This window comes from Podarcis erhardii (assembly GCF_964252035.2).
Source record: "Podarcis erhardii genome assembly, chromosome: 7".
NCBI lineage: Eukaryota > Metazoa > Chordata > Lepidosauria > Squamata > Lacertidae > Podarcis > Podarcis erhardii.
In genome coordinates this window covers 1,139,104-1,156,127 of record NC_138511.1, presented here as the reverse complement: position 1 = coordinate 1,156,127, position 17,024 = coordinate 1,139,104, and the positions used below count along the sequence as shown (strand labels likewise).

Sequence of the window (17,024 nt, the reverse complement as noted above, 5' to 3'; positions counted from 1 at the left end):
TCTTGTTTAAGTTATTTTTGGGTCCCTTTTTATGCATTGTCTCCCCAGCAAGCTCTCTGCAGTGCTACTATACTGCAAAAAGCTAACACTGGCACCTCTCAGGTGGGCACTATTGCCATTATAAGAGAACAAGGGTGGTGAGTTCATGGTGAGCCCTGGCACCTCTTTTTCTAGAAAAATAGCACTGGCTGGCACCTTCCCCTGGAATGGCCATGCCATACAGCTTTCATCTAGTTCACACCTGAACTTTCCAACGCAATACGATTTGAAATTGCAGCGTTAAGCCTTGGTCACTCACATCAAAGTCCAAATGCTCGGAGACATATTTCAGGAGTACGTTGGTGGTCTTGACTGCTCTTTGCCTCTCACTGATTTTTGTGGAGTCAATCCAGCCATTTGTGTGCTGCGGGAGAGAAATCATTGTCATCACATGGAAGGACAACCCTTAATCCAGGTTTGCAAATTCACAAAGCTTCATAGAGGGGACAAATTGCAAAAGGGGGTTGTTTTGTAAAGGAGAAAGTTTGCTGCAATTTGTTTATTATTATTATTATTATTATTAATAATAATAATAATAATAATAATAATAGCCCACCTTTTTCCCAGACAGGGACTCGAGGCAGCTTAGTAGAATTAGATATTAATTGGCTCTTGGGTTGCTTTTGCTTTATCATGCATTTTCTGTTCTGATTTTGTATTTTTATGTTGTGAACTGCCCTGCAATCTGTCATTGGTGTGTTTGTGTGTGTGATAATTACAACAATACAACATACACCTCACCACAGCCATAGCAATGGAATGCAGGAAGCATCCTTAGACCAAGCCCAGCCATTGATCCACAGGTAATGAGGACTGGCAGTTGGCCCTTTGGCCTTTCAGACAGAGAGCCTTTTCACAGCCCCACCTGGAGTGCTGAGGACTGAACCGGGGACCTTGGGCATGCAAGACAGATGCTCTGCCCCGAGCCACGGCCCTTCCCCACAGGCCATCAGCAGAGGACATATCTTGTGTGCCTTGCACAAGCATTGCTAGCAGAACAGAGGCCCACTTGACCATCAGCACCCACAACCAGCGAGTTGGCCACAGATGCCCCCCGTGCAATCATTTCAAGAGGGTCTGTCCTCCGGCATGGGAGCTGCTGCTTCCCCCTGCTCTGACACCTTGGGGACTCCCTTACCACTAATATCTTCTGCAGCGTCTCCAGAGAGGGGGCCTCCGACAGCAAGCTGGTGAGCATGTTGAGCCAGATGTCGATAGTTTGTTGATAACAGTCCTGGAAGGAGAGAAGCAAAAGCAGTTAGAAGCTGAAGACCCCCATGGAAATCCCATATGCTCTGGAGCCTTCTAGTCCAAATTCGTAACAAAGCTTATGCAGGGGTTCAAGCAAGGCACACAAAGAGTCATAAACATCAAACGTTTCTTGATGTATATAAGGTTACAGGTCATGCGATATAAAGATACAGGACTCCACACTGGGCTCAACTTCCTTGGGGTGTTCCAAGGCAGAGGGCCTTCTTGGTGGTGGGGCCCACCCCGTGGAACACCCTCCTATCAGATGTCAGAGAGATACATCATTATACTTCCATCTGAAGACATCTGAAGGCAGCCCTGCATAGGGAAGTTTTAAATATTTGATGTCTGGCTGTGTTTTAATTTGTTGGAAGCCGCCCAGAGTGGCTAGAGTAACCCAGTCAGATGGGCAGCATATAAACAAACAAGCAAACAAATAAAATTAAATGCAGCGTAGGAGGGAGGCATGAGAGTCACAAAATGCAGGCATGCAGGAATCATTCGTGGATGCATTCTAGCCAAAGGTGAAATGCAATAAATATGGAAACAGGATTAAAATCAAAAATATACACCCCAAGTCTCTGGCTGTTACATCATTGTGATGGGTCAAGTGTCTCGGGCAGCATTCTTGGCAGCTTACACGGCTCAGACTCTTTGCCCTCAAATCCTTTAACCTGGCAACCCCATTTTCCTCCAGAAGCAGAAGGTCCAGTCACCTGGCTCTGTGTTGCCGGCACGGAGCTCCCGGCTTTGACCTTCGTAACCTGCAATGATGGCAATTGGAAGACCTTCCTGGTGGTTTTTTGTAGCAGCTGAGACCGGAGCAGGGGGTCCATGCGTGGTCTCAAGGCACTGAAAAGAGAAAGAAGGGGAGAGGAAAGGATCAGCACCCAGCAGTCCATAAACCTGGTGAAGAAATATGTACTGTGTCTGGCCGTACTTACGTCATGCGAATGATCGTTTCCATTGCGGGCTGTAAGATGGTGAGTGATGCCATTGGCTCCTCTTTGATGACCTCCTGTGGTGGGGAAGCACACAGCATGTCAGGGAACTGGAGGCGCCATCCCTGCCACCACCACACCAAGCCCTGAGTTGTGCTCTCTATCCAGCCCACTTGACAACTTCTTTGCAATTGGCAAGTGGGTCCTCCTAGGGGAGGAGAGTGGGCTTCCTGGATCTGGGAATAAGATCCCTTTTTCTCCTGGGCAGAGCTCTACCGCATAAGAACAGCATAAGATCAGCCTTCTGGACCAGGCCAAGGGCCCATCTAGTCCAGCATCCTCACAGCATTCTCACAGTGGCCAACCAGACGTCTGTGAGAAACCAGGGAGCAGACCATGAGCCCAAGAGCCCTCTCCCCGCCTGTGGCTTCCAGCAACTATATTCAGAAACATTGCTTCCTTCCTCTGTGGAGGTAGAACATAGCAATCATGGCTGGGAGCCATTGACAGCCCTCTCCTCCTGGGAGAACCTAGCCTCTTTTACTTAGGCACTGGTGACATCCTACTGAGGTTGCCACAATGTAGGGCTGCCTTTCAAGTGGGTTTGGAAACTTGAGTTGGAGCAGAACGTGACCACCCAGAAATGGTTTGGGGCCAGATGATCAGAACATGCAACCCAGAGCTAGACCTACACAGCTATTTTTAAGAAAAAACGCTCTGAAAAGAAACCCCAGGAGATTCCCCCTCTTTTTTTCTTTTTCTTTTTACTCACTGTGATGCAGAAGGTGAGCTCGTCTTTGTGGGGGAAGGTGACATATCCCACATTCGATTGCACAAGCGCCTTGGTTGTTAGAGTTGCTGCCTTCATAAAGCTCTTCTTCAAAGCCTCATTCTGAAAGGAGAAGGGATTTTATAAAATTGAGTTTGAATCAAAATCACAAGGAAACATAAAGCCACACTGACCCTAATCCTAATTCTAATCCTTACCCTAACACTAACCCAATCCAAAAACAAAAAATTCCTTCCAGTAGCACCTTAAAGACCAACTAAGTTAGTTCTAGGTATGAGCTTTCGTGTGCATGCACACTTCTTCAGATACCAATCCAAAAATTAACCCTAACCCAGAAGTGGTCTTGTTAGATAGTTAAATTCATGTTAAATTGCTGTTTTAGGGTTTCTTTAAAAAAAGTCTGGAACAGATTAATCCATTTTGCATTACTTTCTATGGGAAAGCATGCCTTGGTTTGGAACGCTTTGGTTTCAGAATGGATTAAGTTTGAGAACCAAGGTACCACTGTAATGCCCCATCTGGTCCTAAGTGTGGAGCCAGTATACACCCCAGTCTACAACCCTTCGGTGGATGAAGCCAAAAACCCTGCCCTAGGGCACAGTCTGAAGGCATGTGGTGCAAGGACCTTGATGGAGCTCAGGAGGTCTGCTCAGTGCCTGGATGGTGACCACGGGGGAAATGGTTGCACACCTCCTGGAGACGTATGACAGGAGAAAGGCAGAATATACCATATTTTTTCGAGTATAAGACACCCCCTATTTTGGGGGACTCCAAATTAAGAAAATGGGGGAAGGATTGCCCAGAGTTGCTGAGCTTTTCGGGGGTAGGATTACCCACAGTTGTTCAGCTATTTGGGGGAGGGGATTCCAAAAATTGCTCACCCGCTGAACCTATGCTGCCACTCACACATGTCGCAAAACCCACCTATTGTCTGTCCCTCGCCGGCAGAAACCGCCAATCGCCTTCCCAATTTCCGCAGCGACAGCCAATCAACACCACCCCTTGCTGCAGCCACCAATAACGCACACAATAGCTGTTGACTATCTCCGGCTTGCAGCGGCAACCAAACCCACGTCCCCCCAATGCACTCTCTGTGTATAAGATGACCCTCATTTTTAAACATCATTTTTTAATAATAATAAAAAAAACCCTCGTCTTATACACGGAAAAGTATGGTATAGCTGAGAGAACAAACAACAGGAGTCCGTGTGATAATCAGAGCCATACCTTCCTGCTGTTCTGGAATTGGAAGAGGAGCTCCTCTGTGATGAGGTCTATAAAAAGGGGGAGGTCATCCTGCCGTGCCCCGGATGCCATTTGACCACAGCAAAGGATGACGGTGATACTGGCATTCGTCTCGCTGGTATTCTGGAGGGAAAGGATGGGGAAAGTGAGTTTGGGAACCTTAAGTGCAATTGGAGACAAATCACCATTTAGTTGGGACCTTTTAGCAGCTGGGAAAATATTAGTAGTCAGTAAGTTGTTGTGCGAAAGGTGGAGGGCACAAGGAGAAGGGGACAACAGAGGACGAGATGGCTGGACAGCGTTCTTGAAGCTACCAGCATGAGTTTGACCAAGCTGCGGGAGGCAGTGGAAGACAGGAGTGCCTGGCGTGCTCTGGTCCAGGGGGTCACGAAGAGTCGGACACGACTAAACGACTAAGCAACAACAACTTGTTGTGCAGACTTACAAATTTTGTATTTTTTTTCCTCCAGGAAACTCAAACTGCTGGCAAGCCAGGGCTCCCCCACCCTATATATGTGCATCGGGTTCTTCCTGCCTAAATATAGAGCCTGACATTTGACCCTATTGAATTTCATTTTGTTAGTTTGGGCCCAGTTCTCCAATCTGTTAAGGTTATCTTGAATCCCGATTCTGTCTTCTGTGGCATTGGCTACCCTTCCCAGTTTGGTGTCATCTGCAAATTTGATGAGCATCCCCTCAATTCCTTCATCCAAGTCTTTTATTTTTAAAAAAGTGGAACAACAACGGGCCAGGACAGAACCCTGTGACACCCCACTGGTCACTTTTCCCCCAGGATTATGAGGAACCATGAAGGTGTTCTCTTTGGGTTCGGTCAGTCAACCAGGGAGAAAGTGCAGGACAGTGTAGGGTAGACTGACCACTGGTGCTCTTTTCCATGGGAGCTGCTTTTTAAAAATTAAAATGAACCAGGTGGATCTGCTCATCTTCTCCATAGTGAGGGTTGGGAAATTTCCTTGGTCATTTACCAACTCACAGCAAAAATCCAGAGGTACCACACTCCTGGGTTTCATTTCTCTTGGATGGCAGAGCACAAGAGAGTTCAGGGCTGCGTTCAGATGTAACAATAAACCAGAGGGCATCAACATAGGTTGGCCTCTAGCTCCCATCAGCCTCAGCCAGCATGGCCAGAGGTCAGGAGGGATGGGAGTTGCAGTCTGTAGCATCTGAAGGGCACCATTTTGGTTACCTCTGTGATAAACTATGGTTTATTATTGTGTGAATGAGCCTTGGACTCATCGGCTCCTGCTCCCTTGAGGGAAGCTTGAGGGAAGTTAACTGAAAGTGGAAGGAAAAGGATCTGATCTCCTTCCAGCTGGGTTGGAGAATTGGAGAGTCGGGGGCACATGACCCGAAGGCCCCCTCAGGTTATGGAACTGTTAAATCCGCACGCAGTTACTATGCCTTGTGAGATAAGATGGCGCCCAGTACACTTCTGCTGCGCCGATGGACGTCTGTGCCGATAGAAAACTTGAGCTCCCTTAGCTCTCTTAGCATAGTCCTTAGCAGAGTTTTGCAGCGGCAGAAACTGTTGCCTTGTGTGTGGATAATAAATCAGACTGAATGCAGGCTTCTTGCTAAACTCCAACAGTCTTTTAATGAGTAGAAAAACATCATAAATCAGCCCGGCGAAAGAGCAGACATCCTTTCGCCTCTCAGCCAAAAATGAAAGGAAACTCACACACAAAGAAAGATTCCCGTATGTGAACATAACCACGCCTCAGAATGTGAGACGTCACACAGAACTGTTTAACCCTGTAAGTTCTGATTCTCCTCACATGCCTTTGTAATAATTCGCTTAATTGACAAATATATGGAGGTGAACACAGAGAGCGACACTCAACTATGCTTTGCTTCAAGTAGACCTGTCGAAATGAATGGGCCTAGTCATCTTCATTAAATTCAGTGGGTCTACTCTAGAACATAGTTGAATGGGGCCAGCAGGCACTCCCGTAAGGCAAAAGAACCCTTGCACGAGAGCAAATTTGGCAGGGGGTGCAGCTGAAACCTCTCCCCTCTTTCTCTCTGCCTCTCCCAGCCTGCCGCCTGCCTTCTCTCTTGGGTTCTGCTCCCTCCCCTCAGTTGGAGAGGTGTCCCCTCTTCCAAACTCTAAGAGGTTCTTCATTCAAAGCTTTCTGACAGCAGAACACTCTCCCTTGGGAGGTTGTGGACTCTCCTTCGTTGGAGGTTGGATGGCCATCTCTCAGGGATGCTTAAGATTCCTGCATTGGAGGGGGTTGGACTAGATGACCCTTGGGGGTCCCCATTAGCTTCCACTATTGAAGAAATGCCAACCAACCATCTGACAACCAACCTAAAAACAGGGGTCAGTGTACTTTGGGGGGTGACCAATGGTTTCTAACGAATCTGTTTGTTTGACTGACTGACTGAGCCAAGGGATCAGATCAGATCTAGGATCTGGAGCCACAGAGACAGGACTGCTGGAGCCCACTTCAGAAGGATGACTGAGACATACCCACAGAGGAAGCTGTCTGGCTTCCATACTGAGAGCAGATCCAATTGCCTTTTTGGAATGGTAAGGATCCCATCCCTTGAAAAAGAGCATGTTTGGAAATGGGGCAGGATTCGTTCTTTTCCAACATGCTTTGGTGTGGATGTAAAGAGCCGCTAAGGATCCAATCCGCCAGGATCTTCGTCTAACCATTGGCCATGCTGTCAGGGGCTGATGGGAGTTCCAATTCAAAACACACGGATGGGGAAGGGGCACCAGGCTGGGGATGGCTGACCTACACTCTTGCTACGCTCCTTCCTCACTTCACACCCTTACCTCAGATGTCTCAGTATTCCTTGCAATGGCTGCGTGGCCAAAGTCCCGCACTGCCATCAGCACCTGTGAAATATGGGTGCTTGAAGCCACACCGATAGCCTCAGAAATTCCCTAGGGAGAATGAGGCACGTCAAACATGTCATTTTCTTGATTGCAATTAGTGATAATAATAATAATAAATTTTATTTATATCCCACCCTCCCCAGCCAAAGCTGGGCTCAGGGCGGCTAACAACAATTAAATAGTACAACATTCTAAAAACATTTCATTATAAAAATTAAATAAAATCAATTAAAATGAAATTGATGGCAACCATTAAGCTAAGCTGATCATGAGGGATGGAGGATAAATGTGATTCTGTAAGCAGATTCCTGTGAAATGTGGGGAACCAAATTTAAGAATGGAGAAATGAGACACTTAGAGAACCAATTTGAAGAGATCCTTTCATCCCGGATAATAATAGGGGTGGTTTGAAGAACGATATTTCTGTGGATTCTGATGTGAACTGACCAGACCACACCTCCCAGACTCGTGCAGCTTGCAACGCAAGGATGCCTTGCATTCTGACATTTTCAAATCTTGTGATACAGTTCTTGGCTTCATTAAATACTCAACTACATTAAAATGCATCATTTATTCCCTGGAAGTATTTGTAATCCACCGCTCACCCAAAGGCGCCAGAGCAGGAATATGCACCATCTAAACCAGGGTGCTCCAGTTTCTCATACCAAGTGGGCCACAAGAGTAGTTCAGCACAGAACCTGTGGGCCGCACACTGACTTGTCGTGTGGGAGAGGGGAGCAAGGCCAAAATTTGACACACACGCCCCGGCCCGCATGCTGCCTTCCCAAAGGTAGGCAGGTGAGGCGCTGGGTTTTGGGAAGGAGGCACGAGGCTCTGGCGGGACCTAGAGCCTTCCCACCTTCTTGCCAAAGGTGGGAAAGAGCTAACTGAGGACCCTAGGACCCTGACAGATCACACCTGCCTCCTTCCCCAAGCCCAGCACCTCCTTACCCAGCTTTGGGAAGGCAGTGCAAGGCCTACAGGTGTGTAGGGGTGCCTCCAAGCTTGCTGAGGGCTGCCAAGAAAGGCATTGAGGGCCACTTGCTGGCTGCTCTGATCTAACCCAAAACTAAACAAATCTGCCCAGATATGTTGAATGCTGAAAAGCAGTTGCTCCTGTAAGAGGCTTTGAGGGGGTGAGTGGGTGGGTACAAAATCTTTGGAGGGAGGAAGGTCATGAGCAGAGACCAATCCGGAAATCAGGACAGAGGGCTGGTGGGGTAATGTCAGGGACTGGCTGGATGAGTAAGAGTGGGGGACCCTGGATTGTGGTGGTGGGACACTGGGGAGCAGCCTGGGGAGGCGCTTGAATCATGAGGGTTCAGAAGGAGGAGGCTCTTCCAGGACAGTCTCCGTGTGAGCGCAGTCCCAGTCCCGCTGGCTCTCCTCCCCCCTGACATCCCACACATTCACTCACCTCTCTGTCTGCTTCCTCTTCGAGAGGCAACCTCAGGAGTAAGTGCAGGTACTGGTGGACTGTCTCTGCGCTCCTGGAATCCCGCAGCTTGAGTCCATAGTATCTATAGAGGGCGTTCTAAGGGTTGGGGAAGGTTTGGGTGAGTCACAGGGAGGAGACCCCACCAGCTACATCAACTGCTTTTGGAAAACCAAAAAAATTCAATTTTACCGTCTGAAAATGTCGGGTAATACTAAATAATAATAATAGATTGCAAGTACTAGGCAATTGTTTTAATGATTTGTATGCAATTTTACACATCTTCTGAATTCCCAAGTCACGTTACAACTCTTTAAAGGTAAAGGTAAAGGGACCCCTGACAATTAAGTCCAGTCGCAAACGACTCTGGGCTTAAAGCTCATCTCGCTTTAAGGCCGAGGCAGCCGGCATTTGTCCGCTTCCACAGACAGTTTTTCCAGGTCATGTGGCCAGCATGACTAAGCCGCTTCTGGCGAAACCAGAGCAGCACACGGAAATGCCGTTTACCTTCCAGCCGGAGCAGTACTGGCTTCAGCTGGGGAGGGTGGGATATAAATAAATTATTATTATTATTATTATTATTATTATTATTATTATTATTATTATTATTTTATTTACTTGCACTATGTGCTTTTGAACTGCTAGGTGGGCCGAACAACGGGAGCTCACCCCATCGCAGGGATTCGAACCGCCGACCTTCCAATCGGCAAGCCCAAACGGCACAGTGGTTTAACCCACAGCACCACCCGCGTCCCTATTACAACTCTTTAGTACTCCTCATTTGGGGAATTTGAACGTTGACAAGTTCAGCATGTCCTAATTGCTCTGCCTCCACTGTTGGAGGCAGGAATGCTTCTGAATACCAGTTGCTGGAAACCACAGGAAGGGGAGAGTGCTCTGTGTTCGAATTCTGCTTTCCAGTTTCCCATGGGCATCTGGTTGGCCACTGTGAGATAAGGATGCTGGTCTAACCCAGCAGCCTCATCTTTCACTCTCATGACACACTTTTGTCCTAGATACGCTGACCCTAGGCTCTTCCCACTTTTTTAGAGGACTAATACCTGCACCTGCAGCCTCTTACAGGTGTCCCCAGCCTCCCTCCACAGTAATGTGGTTGGCTGTCACCGGTTTAAAAGGGAAGCCTGTCCAATAGTGGTGGAGTGGTGTAGATGAGTGTGGAGTCTTCTTTTGCCTCAAGGCGCAGGTACTCTGTCTGATTAGATGAACTGCTTTTGTAGATATTTGTATATATATTTAGCTCACAATAATAAATACTGCACTAAAGAACCTAGGACTCTGAGCTTTCTGCTAAAAGCGCTGCGAGGAATTCGTGACAGGGTTATGGGCCCAGCACACTTCTGCTGCGCATGAGTACAGGTGGCTGTTATCTAGCCGTGGGTGCTGGAGGGGAGCTGCAGCAATGGAGCAGTCCAGAGCTGGCGTGCTGCTGGAGAAGCTGACGGCCATGAACTACAGCATCTGGTCAGTCCGCATGCAACACTTCCTCAAGCGTGAGGGCCTGTGGAAAGTGGTGGAAGATCCACCGCAGCCCCCTGAGGAGGATGAAAAGGATGAGAAAGCCTTGGCTATGATCATCCTTGGAATGGACGACAGCCAGCTAGTCTACGTAGCTGATAAGGTGACAGCAAGTGAGGCGTGGGATGCGCTCAAGCTGTCCATGTGCGAGAGACATCTGGCTTGCTGATAACACTGACCAGGAGAACGTACCGGTGTCGGAAGACACCGGGGGACTCCCCGGTGAACCACCTAAAATTCCTTTGGACTTGCTGTGGACTTGATCACGCAAGTACCTTCTGCTATCCGGAGAGCAGAATAAACTCTTTCTTCTTTGAATCAACCTTGGTGTCATTTGGCTTCCTTCCTCCTGTCCCGGAGCAACGCAGACCCAATCAGTGAACTCCAATAAGGCTACAGATCCAATACTCTCTGTGGAAGTGCTGGGTCAGAATGACGCAGCAGTAATGTGATTGGCTGTCACCGGTTTAAAAGGGAAGCCTGTCCAATAGTGGTGGAGTGGTGTAGATGAGTGTGGAGTCTTCTTTTGCCTCAAGGTGCAGGTACTCTGTCTGATTAGATGAACTGCTTCTGTAGATATTTGTATATATATTGAGCTCACAATAATAAATACTGCACTAAAGAACCTGGGACTCTGAGCATTCCGCTAAAAGTGCCGCGAGGAATTCGCGACAAGGACTTACCTTGTTGTGTCCAGGCTTGGATGTCTTCTGCTGGGAATAAAATGAAGAAAAGTGTCATGTTTCTTGTCTAGAGAACAGTTGCCATCTATCCCCCAGTTATCTTCTCTAAAAAAACCCCCACATGCCTAGAAATAGACTTCTTGCAAAAATCATTTGGAGTAAAATCTATTGCAATCAATTCTTCTTCTTTTTTAAAGTAACACTCCAAAGAAGATTCAATAAATCCTCTGGACTGGGAGACACACCATTCATTTAAAGCACTTTGTTTCTTGCCATGAACAAACAGAATCTAGGCATTGTGGCTATTACTATTATTTATTAAATTTCTGTACTGCCCTTCATCCGAAGATCACTGGCCGGTTTACAATATAAAAACTCAAAAATACATACCATAATAACAAACAGACAATACCACTCCCAGTATGATTATTTATTAAATTTTCTGTTGCAGAAAGTATTTGCTTGCCTGCTCTGCCAAATGCCCAGGCCTGGCAAATTAACTGCTCTTGAGAGCGAAGAGGAAATATTGGCCATATCAGGCACAATACAGTCACAAAAACTTTTACTGCACAATATCGGATTCTCAAACGTTCCAAGATATCGGGAACGATCAGTTGCAAAAGTTAAAGAAAAAAACATGCAACATTTCCTGGGGTCCAAGTCATCCCACCAAATCAAGTTCATGGATTGGTTCTTCTTCCGGTCTACAGATGCTGCACTGATCGCCTTCTCTGCTTCCCCAAATTTGCCTGGTCCTCTTTTCAAGCCCCACCAGGAGAAAGTCGTCTCTTGCATCTGCAAATAGGACCTTCCTCCAAGCTGGGCTCCCAATAGTTCAGGCGGAGGCAAACACGGCCCTCCAGCTGTTTGGGGACTCCAATGCCCATCACCCCTGACCCGCTGGTCCTGTTTGCTAGGGATGATGGGAGCTGTAGTCCCAAAACAGCTGGAGGGCTGGGTTTGCCTTTGCCTGTGATAGTTCATGGCAGTTCCCCTTCTACATGCTCCCACCAGCCCCAGGCAGCATATGGTCCAGAACATTTAGAGGGCACCAGGTTGGGGAATCCTGGTTCACGCTGCGCAACATCAGACCAGGGTGGCTAAAAATCAATGACCCCCTTTTTTAAAAATGGATTTCTTTGATTTAAATCACATTTTTTAAAAAATTAATTTGGATTTCTAAAATAAAATGCTTTTGGAGGAAAAATCTTCCAAAATATATTTTCTTTTTAAGTTGCATTATAGTCCAACGGCTATTCACTGGGAAGTAAGGATTTATTTTAAGTTTTTCATATATGCTAAAATTCATTCTAAGAATTTTTTTAAAAAAAGTTAACCACATCAGTTAACAAACATGGATATATATGCTATAATGTTATTGTTTTAGTTAAATAAATTGTTTAAATTCTAATTAAGAAAATGGTTATTTTTCTTCCAATAAGGTACAGCAGAAAAGTTGTCCAAATATACAGTGGTAGCTCAGGTTAAGAACGTAATTCTTTCCGGAGGTCCGTTCTTAACCTGAAACTGTTCTTAACATGAAGCACCACTGTTAGAGGTACCGGTTGGTTGCTTGACAGCAATCAGGAAATATGGCTCAAGAGTCGGTTTTCCAGCTTTCTTCTTAGTGATCAAAACCTTCAGAATGCAGAGCACCTCTATTCCATGTCTTGCTCATTCACGGGCAGAATCTGAGAGTGGGCGGCCCTTCAACCTTCCCCAGCAGAGTAATTTCTTGGCGCCCAGTCTGCGCCTCCCCTCTCTGCGCGGAAACCTACTGCGCAAGGAAGGCTTGGGTAATGGGGGACCCCCCTCCTCCCCGCTTTGCTCAGGCAAGGTGTCCTGGCACCGCCTTGCCTCCTCCAACCCCTGCATCTCCTCTCCTTCCTCCGCTGAGGAAGTGCTGCTTCCCACGATCTTTGGGGGCTCTCTGAAATCCACCCGGCTTTTCCCCTCTCGCCCCTGAGCCGATGGCAGTTCTTAACCCGAGGTACTATTTCTGGGTTAGCGGAGTCTGTAACCTGAAGCGTATGTAACCTGAAGCGTCTGTACGCAGTTAACTTATTATACCCCACAATAATTTCATAATTATGTGTCTATGCATTCCTAACAGTATAACCAAATCAGTAGTAAAAACTACTCTGGAAATTTATTATTCCCAAAATGAAACCTTCATCTGGTTGTAAATATTAAGATTATACAAGCAAGAATGTAAAAAGATGCTTTAAATCGATTTGATTTCAATCAAATCCACCCTGCATCACACACACCTGGGGAGGTGGCTGGAGGTGTTGGAGGATGGTCTCCAAAATCTCCCTTTCATCCATCATCTCCAAAGCTTCTCTGACGGTTCTTCCTCCCAGCATTTTCTTACCCACCAACAAGTACTCTAAGTTTTCATCAGAGAGTTCTTCAGAAAGAAAGAGAGAGAGAGAGAGAGGTGAGTAAATGAGGCGGATGAGAGGGAAAGGTACCGTGTTTTTCCATGTATAACACGCCCCCATGTATAAGACGCCCCCTATTTCTGGGCACTCAAAATTTAGAAAACGGGGGCAGATTGCCAAGACTTGCTAAGCTTTTTTGGGGAGGGGTTGCCCAGAGTGGTTGAGCTTTTTTGGGGGGGAGGGAGCCATTAATCAAATTGCACAATTGCAGGCAGGCATCAACCACCAAGTCACCTATCATCTGCCAGTTGACAACAGCCCTTTCCACAGCAAAGAAATCATAGCTGGGAATCTCTTCCTGGCGGCTACAATCAAGCGCCCGTCCCCCCTCAGCACTCCCCCTGTAGAAGAGGAGCCCCAATTTGACACTTGATTTGGGGGGTAAAAAACCTCGTCTTATACATGAGAAAAGACGGCAAGTTCTTTCTCAGGTGGCTTCTCGCCTGTTGCAATGAGCGGGTGCATGCCATATCTGAACAGGGATCATAGAACTGTAGCGTCTGAGGGGACCTGCGGGGTCACCCAGTCCAACCCCCAACAATGCAGAACAGGGGCAGCCACCCGGAAGTCCCTGCTCCATGTTACACGCCTCTGAACAAGGAGGGGTGGGATGGGGGGGGGGACTTCCACCCAGACATCAAGGAAACCAAGAGAGACCCTGACCTTGTATCATAATAATAATAATTTATTATTTATACTCCGCCCATCTGGCTGAGTTTCCCCAGCCACTCTGGGCGGCTGCCAATCAAGTATTAAAAACAATACAGCGTTAAATGTTAAAAACTTCCCTAAACAGGGCTGCCTTCAGATGTCTTTTAAAGATAGGGTAGCTACTTATTTCCTTCACATCTGAAGGGAGGGTATTCCACAGGGTGGGCGCCACTACCGAGAAGGCCCTCTGTCTGGTTCCCTGTAACCTTACTTCTCGCAATGAGGGAACCGCCAGAAGGCCCTCGGTGCTGGATCTCAGTGTCCTGGCTGAATGATGGGGGTGGAGAGGCTCCTTCAGGTATACTGGACCGAGGACGTTTAGGGCTTTAACACTTTGAATTGTGCTCGGAAACGTACTGGGAGCCAATGCAGATCTCTCAGAACCAGTGTTATTTGGTCCCGGCGGCCGCTCCCAGTCACCAGTCTAGCTGCCGCATTCTGGATTAATGGCAGTTTCTGGGCCACCGTCAAACGTAGCCCCACGTAGAGTGCGTTGCAGTAGTCCAAGCGGGAGATAACTAGAGCATGCACCACTCTGGTGAGACAGTCTGCAGGCAGGGAGGGTCTCATCCTGCATACCAGGTGGAGTTGGTAGACAGCTGCTATGGATACAGAAGTAACCTGTGCCTCCATGGACAGCTGTGAGTCCAAAGTGACTCCCAGGCTGCACAGGGGCACAGTTACCCCATTCAGGACCAGGGAATCCCCCACACCCGCCAGCCCCCTGTCCCCCAAAAACAGGACTTCAGTCTTGTCAGGATTCAACCTCAATCTGTTAGCCACCATCCATCCTCCAACCGCCTCCAGGCACTCACACAGGAACCTTCACCGCCTTCACTGGTTCTGATTTAAAGGCGAGGTAAAGCTGGGTGTCATCTGCATACTGATGAACACCCAGCCCAAACCCCCTGATGATCTCTCCCAGTGGCTTCATATAGATATTAAAAAGCATGGGGGAGAGGACGGAACCCTGAGGCACCCCACACGTGAGAGCCCAGGGGTCTGAACGCTCATTCCCCAACACCACTTTCTGGGCACAGCCCAGGAGAAAGGAGCGGAAGCACCGTATAACAGTGCCCCCAGCTCCCAGCCCCTCTAGATGGTCCAGAAGGATGTTATGGTCGATGGTGTCAAAGGCCGCTGAGAGATCCAGCAGAACTAGGAAACAGCTCTCACCTTTGTCCCTAGCCTGCCGGAGATCATCAACCAGTGCGACCAAGGCAGTTTCAGTCCCATGGTGAGGCCTGAATCCCGATTGGAAGGGATCCAAATGGTCTGTATCCTCCAGGCATGCTTGGAGATGTTCGGCAACCACCCGCTTAACCACCTTGCCCAAGAATGGTAAATTTGAGACTGGGCGATAGTTGGCCAAATTGGCTGGGTCTAAAAAAGTTTTTTTAAGAAGTGGTTTAATGACCGCCTCTTTCAGTGGGTCTGGGAAGGCTGCCTCACAGAGAGAAGCATTCACTACCCCGCAGAGCCCATCGCCCAGCCTTTCCCGGCTCGTTTTTATCAGCCAGGATGGGCAAGGATCAAGGAGACAGGTGGTTGGTTTCACTTGTCCAAGCAGCCTGTCCACATCCTCGGAGGTAACAGATTGGAATTGATCCCATGTAAAAGCACTAGACAGAACTAGACAGTGCTACTCTCCCGCCCTGTCCCTGCTCCCACGGTGGAGTCTACCTCCTTCTGAATCTGAGCGACTTTATCTGCAAAAAACTTTGCAAAAGCACTGCAGGAGATCTTGGGGTCCCTACCAGGCCCTGGTGGTGCAAGTGGTTCTGATAGATTGTGAACCACCTGAAAAAGTCTCCCGCTGCTGTTTTCTGCATTGCCACTTGGTAGGCTCGACGTTGAGCTCTAGCCCGTGTCCAGTCTGATTCAGAGTGAGTTTTCCGCCACCGGCGCTCTAGCCGTCTCAACGATTCGCCCTCAGCTCTGGGGAAAACCACGGGGCTGTCCAGGCTCTGCAATCAGAGAGGGCGCTTCGGAGCCAGACAGTCAATAGCCCTGGTTAACTCCGCATTCCAACGGGCCACCAGGGAATCAGCCGAGAGGCCACCAACTTGGGATAAAACATCCCCTACCGCTCTCTGGAAACCAGCTGGATCCATTAAGTAGCAGGGGCGGACCATCCGAATCGGTCCCACCTCCCTGCAGAGGGGAAGGGTCGCGGAGAAGTCCAGTTGCACCAGGAAGTGATCTGACCATGGCACTTCTTTTGTTTCGCTTTTAGTTAGTGTCAGATCACCAACATCCGTAGAGGTAAACACCAGGTCTAAGACCAAGGGGAACAACCCAAGAGGGATCTGGTTCTGCCTACTCACCTGGGAACGCTGGCCCAGAGTCCTCAAGGCTCTTCTTTTTTGAGGGCCGCTGCTGGCTTGGGTCTTGCTTCACCAGCCCTGGCAAGACTAGGGGTCTGGCCTCTGCCGGTCTGGCCTCTGCCGCTGATGGGGTAGGCTTTGCCAATGCCGGCAGTAGGGCAGGGGCCTCTTCCTCATATGAGGGGTAGATCTTTTGATTTCTCCTCCTGCCCTCTGTGGCTGATGTTGAAGGCTTTGCCAATGCCGGCAGTAGGGCAGGGGCCTCTTCCTCATATGAGGGGTAGATCTTTTGATTTCTCCTCCTGCCCTCTGTGGCTGATGTTGAAGGCTTTGCCAATGCCGGCAGTAGGGCAGGGGCCTCGTCCTCATATGAGGGGTAGATCTTTTGATTTCTCCTCCTGCCCTCTGTGGCTGATGTTGAAGGCTTTGCCAATGCCGGCAGTAGGGCAGGGGCCTCATCCTCATATGAGGGATAGATCTTGTTCTTCTTTTTTCTTTTTAGAAAAAAAGCCATCCTGCAAGATGCAAAAAGATTAGGAATTATTGGGAAATGATATATAATGAATTGAAAAAACTGTTTAAAAAGACTTTTGTTAAGAAACCAGAAGCATTCCTTCTAGGAATTTTAGACCAAGATGTAAAAAAAGAAAATTGGAAATTATTTATGCATGCAACAACAGCGGCAAGAATTTAATTAACACAAATTTGGAAGACAGAAGAAATACCAACGAAAGAACAATGGCAAGGGAAACT

General features: G+C 48.0%; 1 protein-coding gene and 1 long non-coding RNA gene across 2 annotated transcripts in view; both read right to left on the bottom strand.

Annotated features, from left to right (window-relative positions):
- The window catches only part of LOC309346403, a 308,888-nt gene that overhangs the window by 253,914 nt on the left and 37,950 nt on the right, over window positions 1-17,024 (bottom strand). The window lies entirely within an intron of this gene.
- On the bottom strand, window positions 164-16,458 carry LOC309347664 (uncharacterized protein). Its single transcript, XM_081872378.1, has 7 exons — window positions 16,272-16,458; window positions 13,060-13,199; window positions 10,790-10,816; window positions 8,553-8,669; window positions 7,073-7,183; window positions 1,178-1,273; window positions 164-403 (listed from the first exon to the last, which is right to left on the bottom strand). The coding sequence occupies exons 2-7, from the start codon at window positions 13,153-13,155 to the stop codon at window positions 236-238; spliced, it is 615 nt and encodes a 204-aa protein (XP_081728504.1). The 5' UTR covers window positions 13,156-13,199; window positions 16,272-16,458; the 3' UTR covers window positions 164-235.

Coding starts and splice junctions, on each gene's coding strand:
- LOC309347664 (XM_081872378.1), bottom strand. CDS start 13,155: ATGCTGGGAGGAAGAACCGTCAGAGAAGCTTTGGAGATGATGGATGAA. Junction 10,817..13,059: donor ACCTCCAGCCACCTCCCCAG/GTGTGTGTGATG, acceptor TATTCCCAGCAG/AAGACATCCAAGCCTGGACA. Junction 404..1,177: donor CGCTGCAGAAGATATTAGTG/GTAAGGGAGTCC, acceptor TCTCTCCCGCAG/CACACAAATGGCTGGATTGA.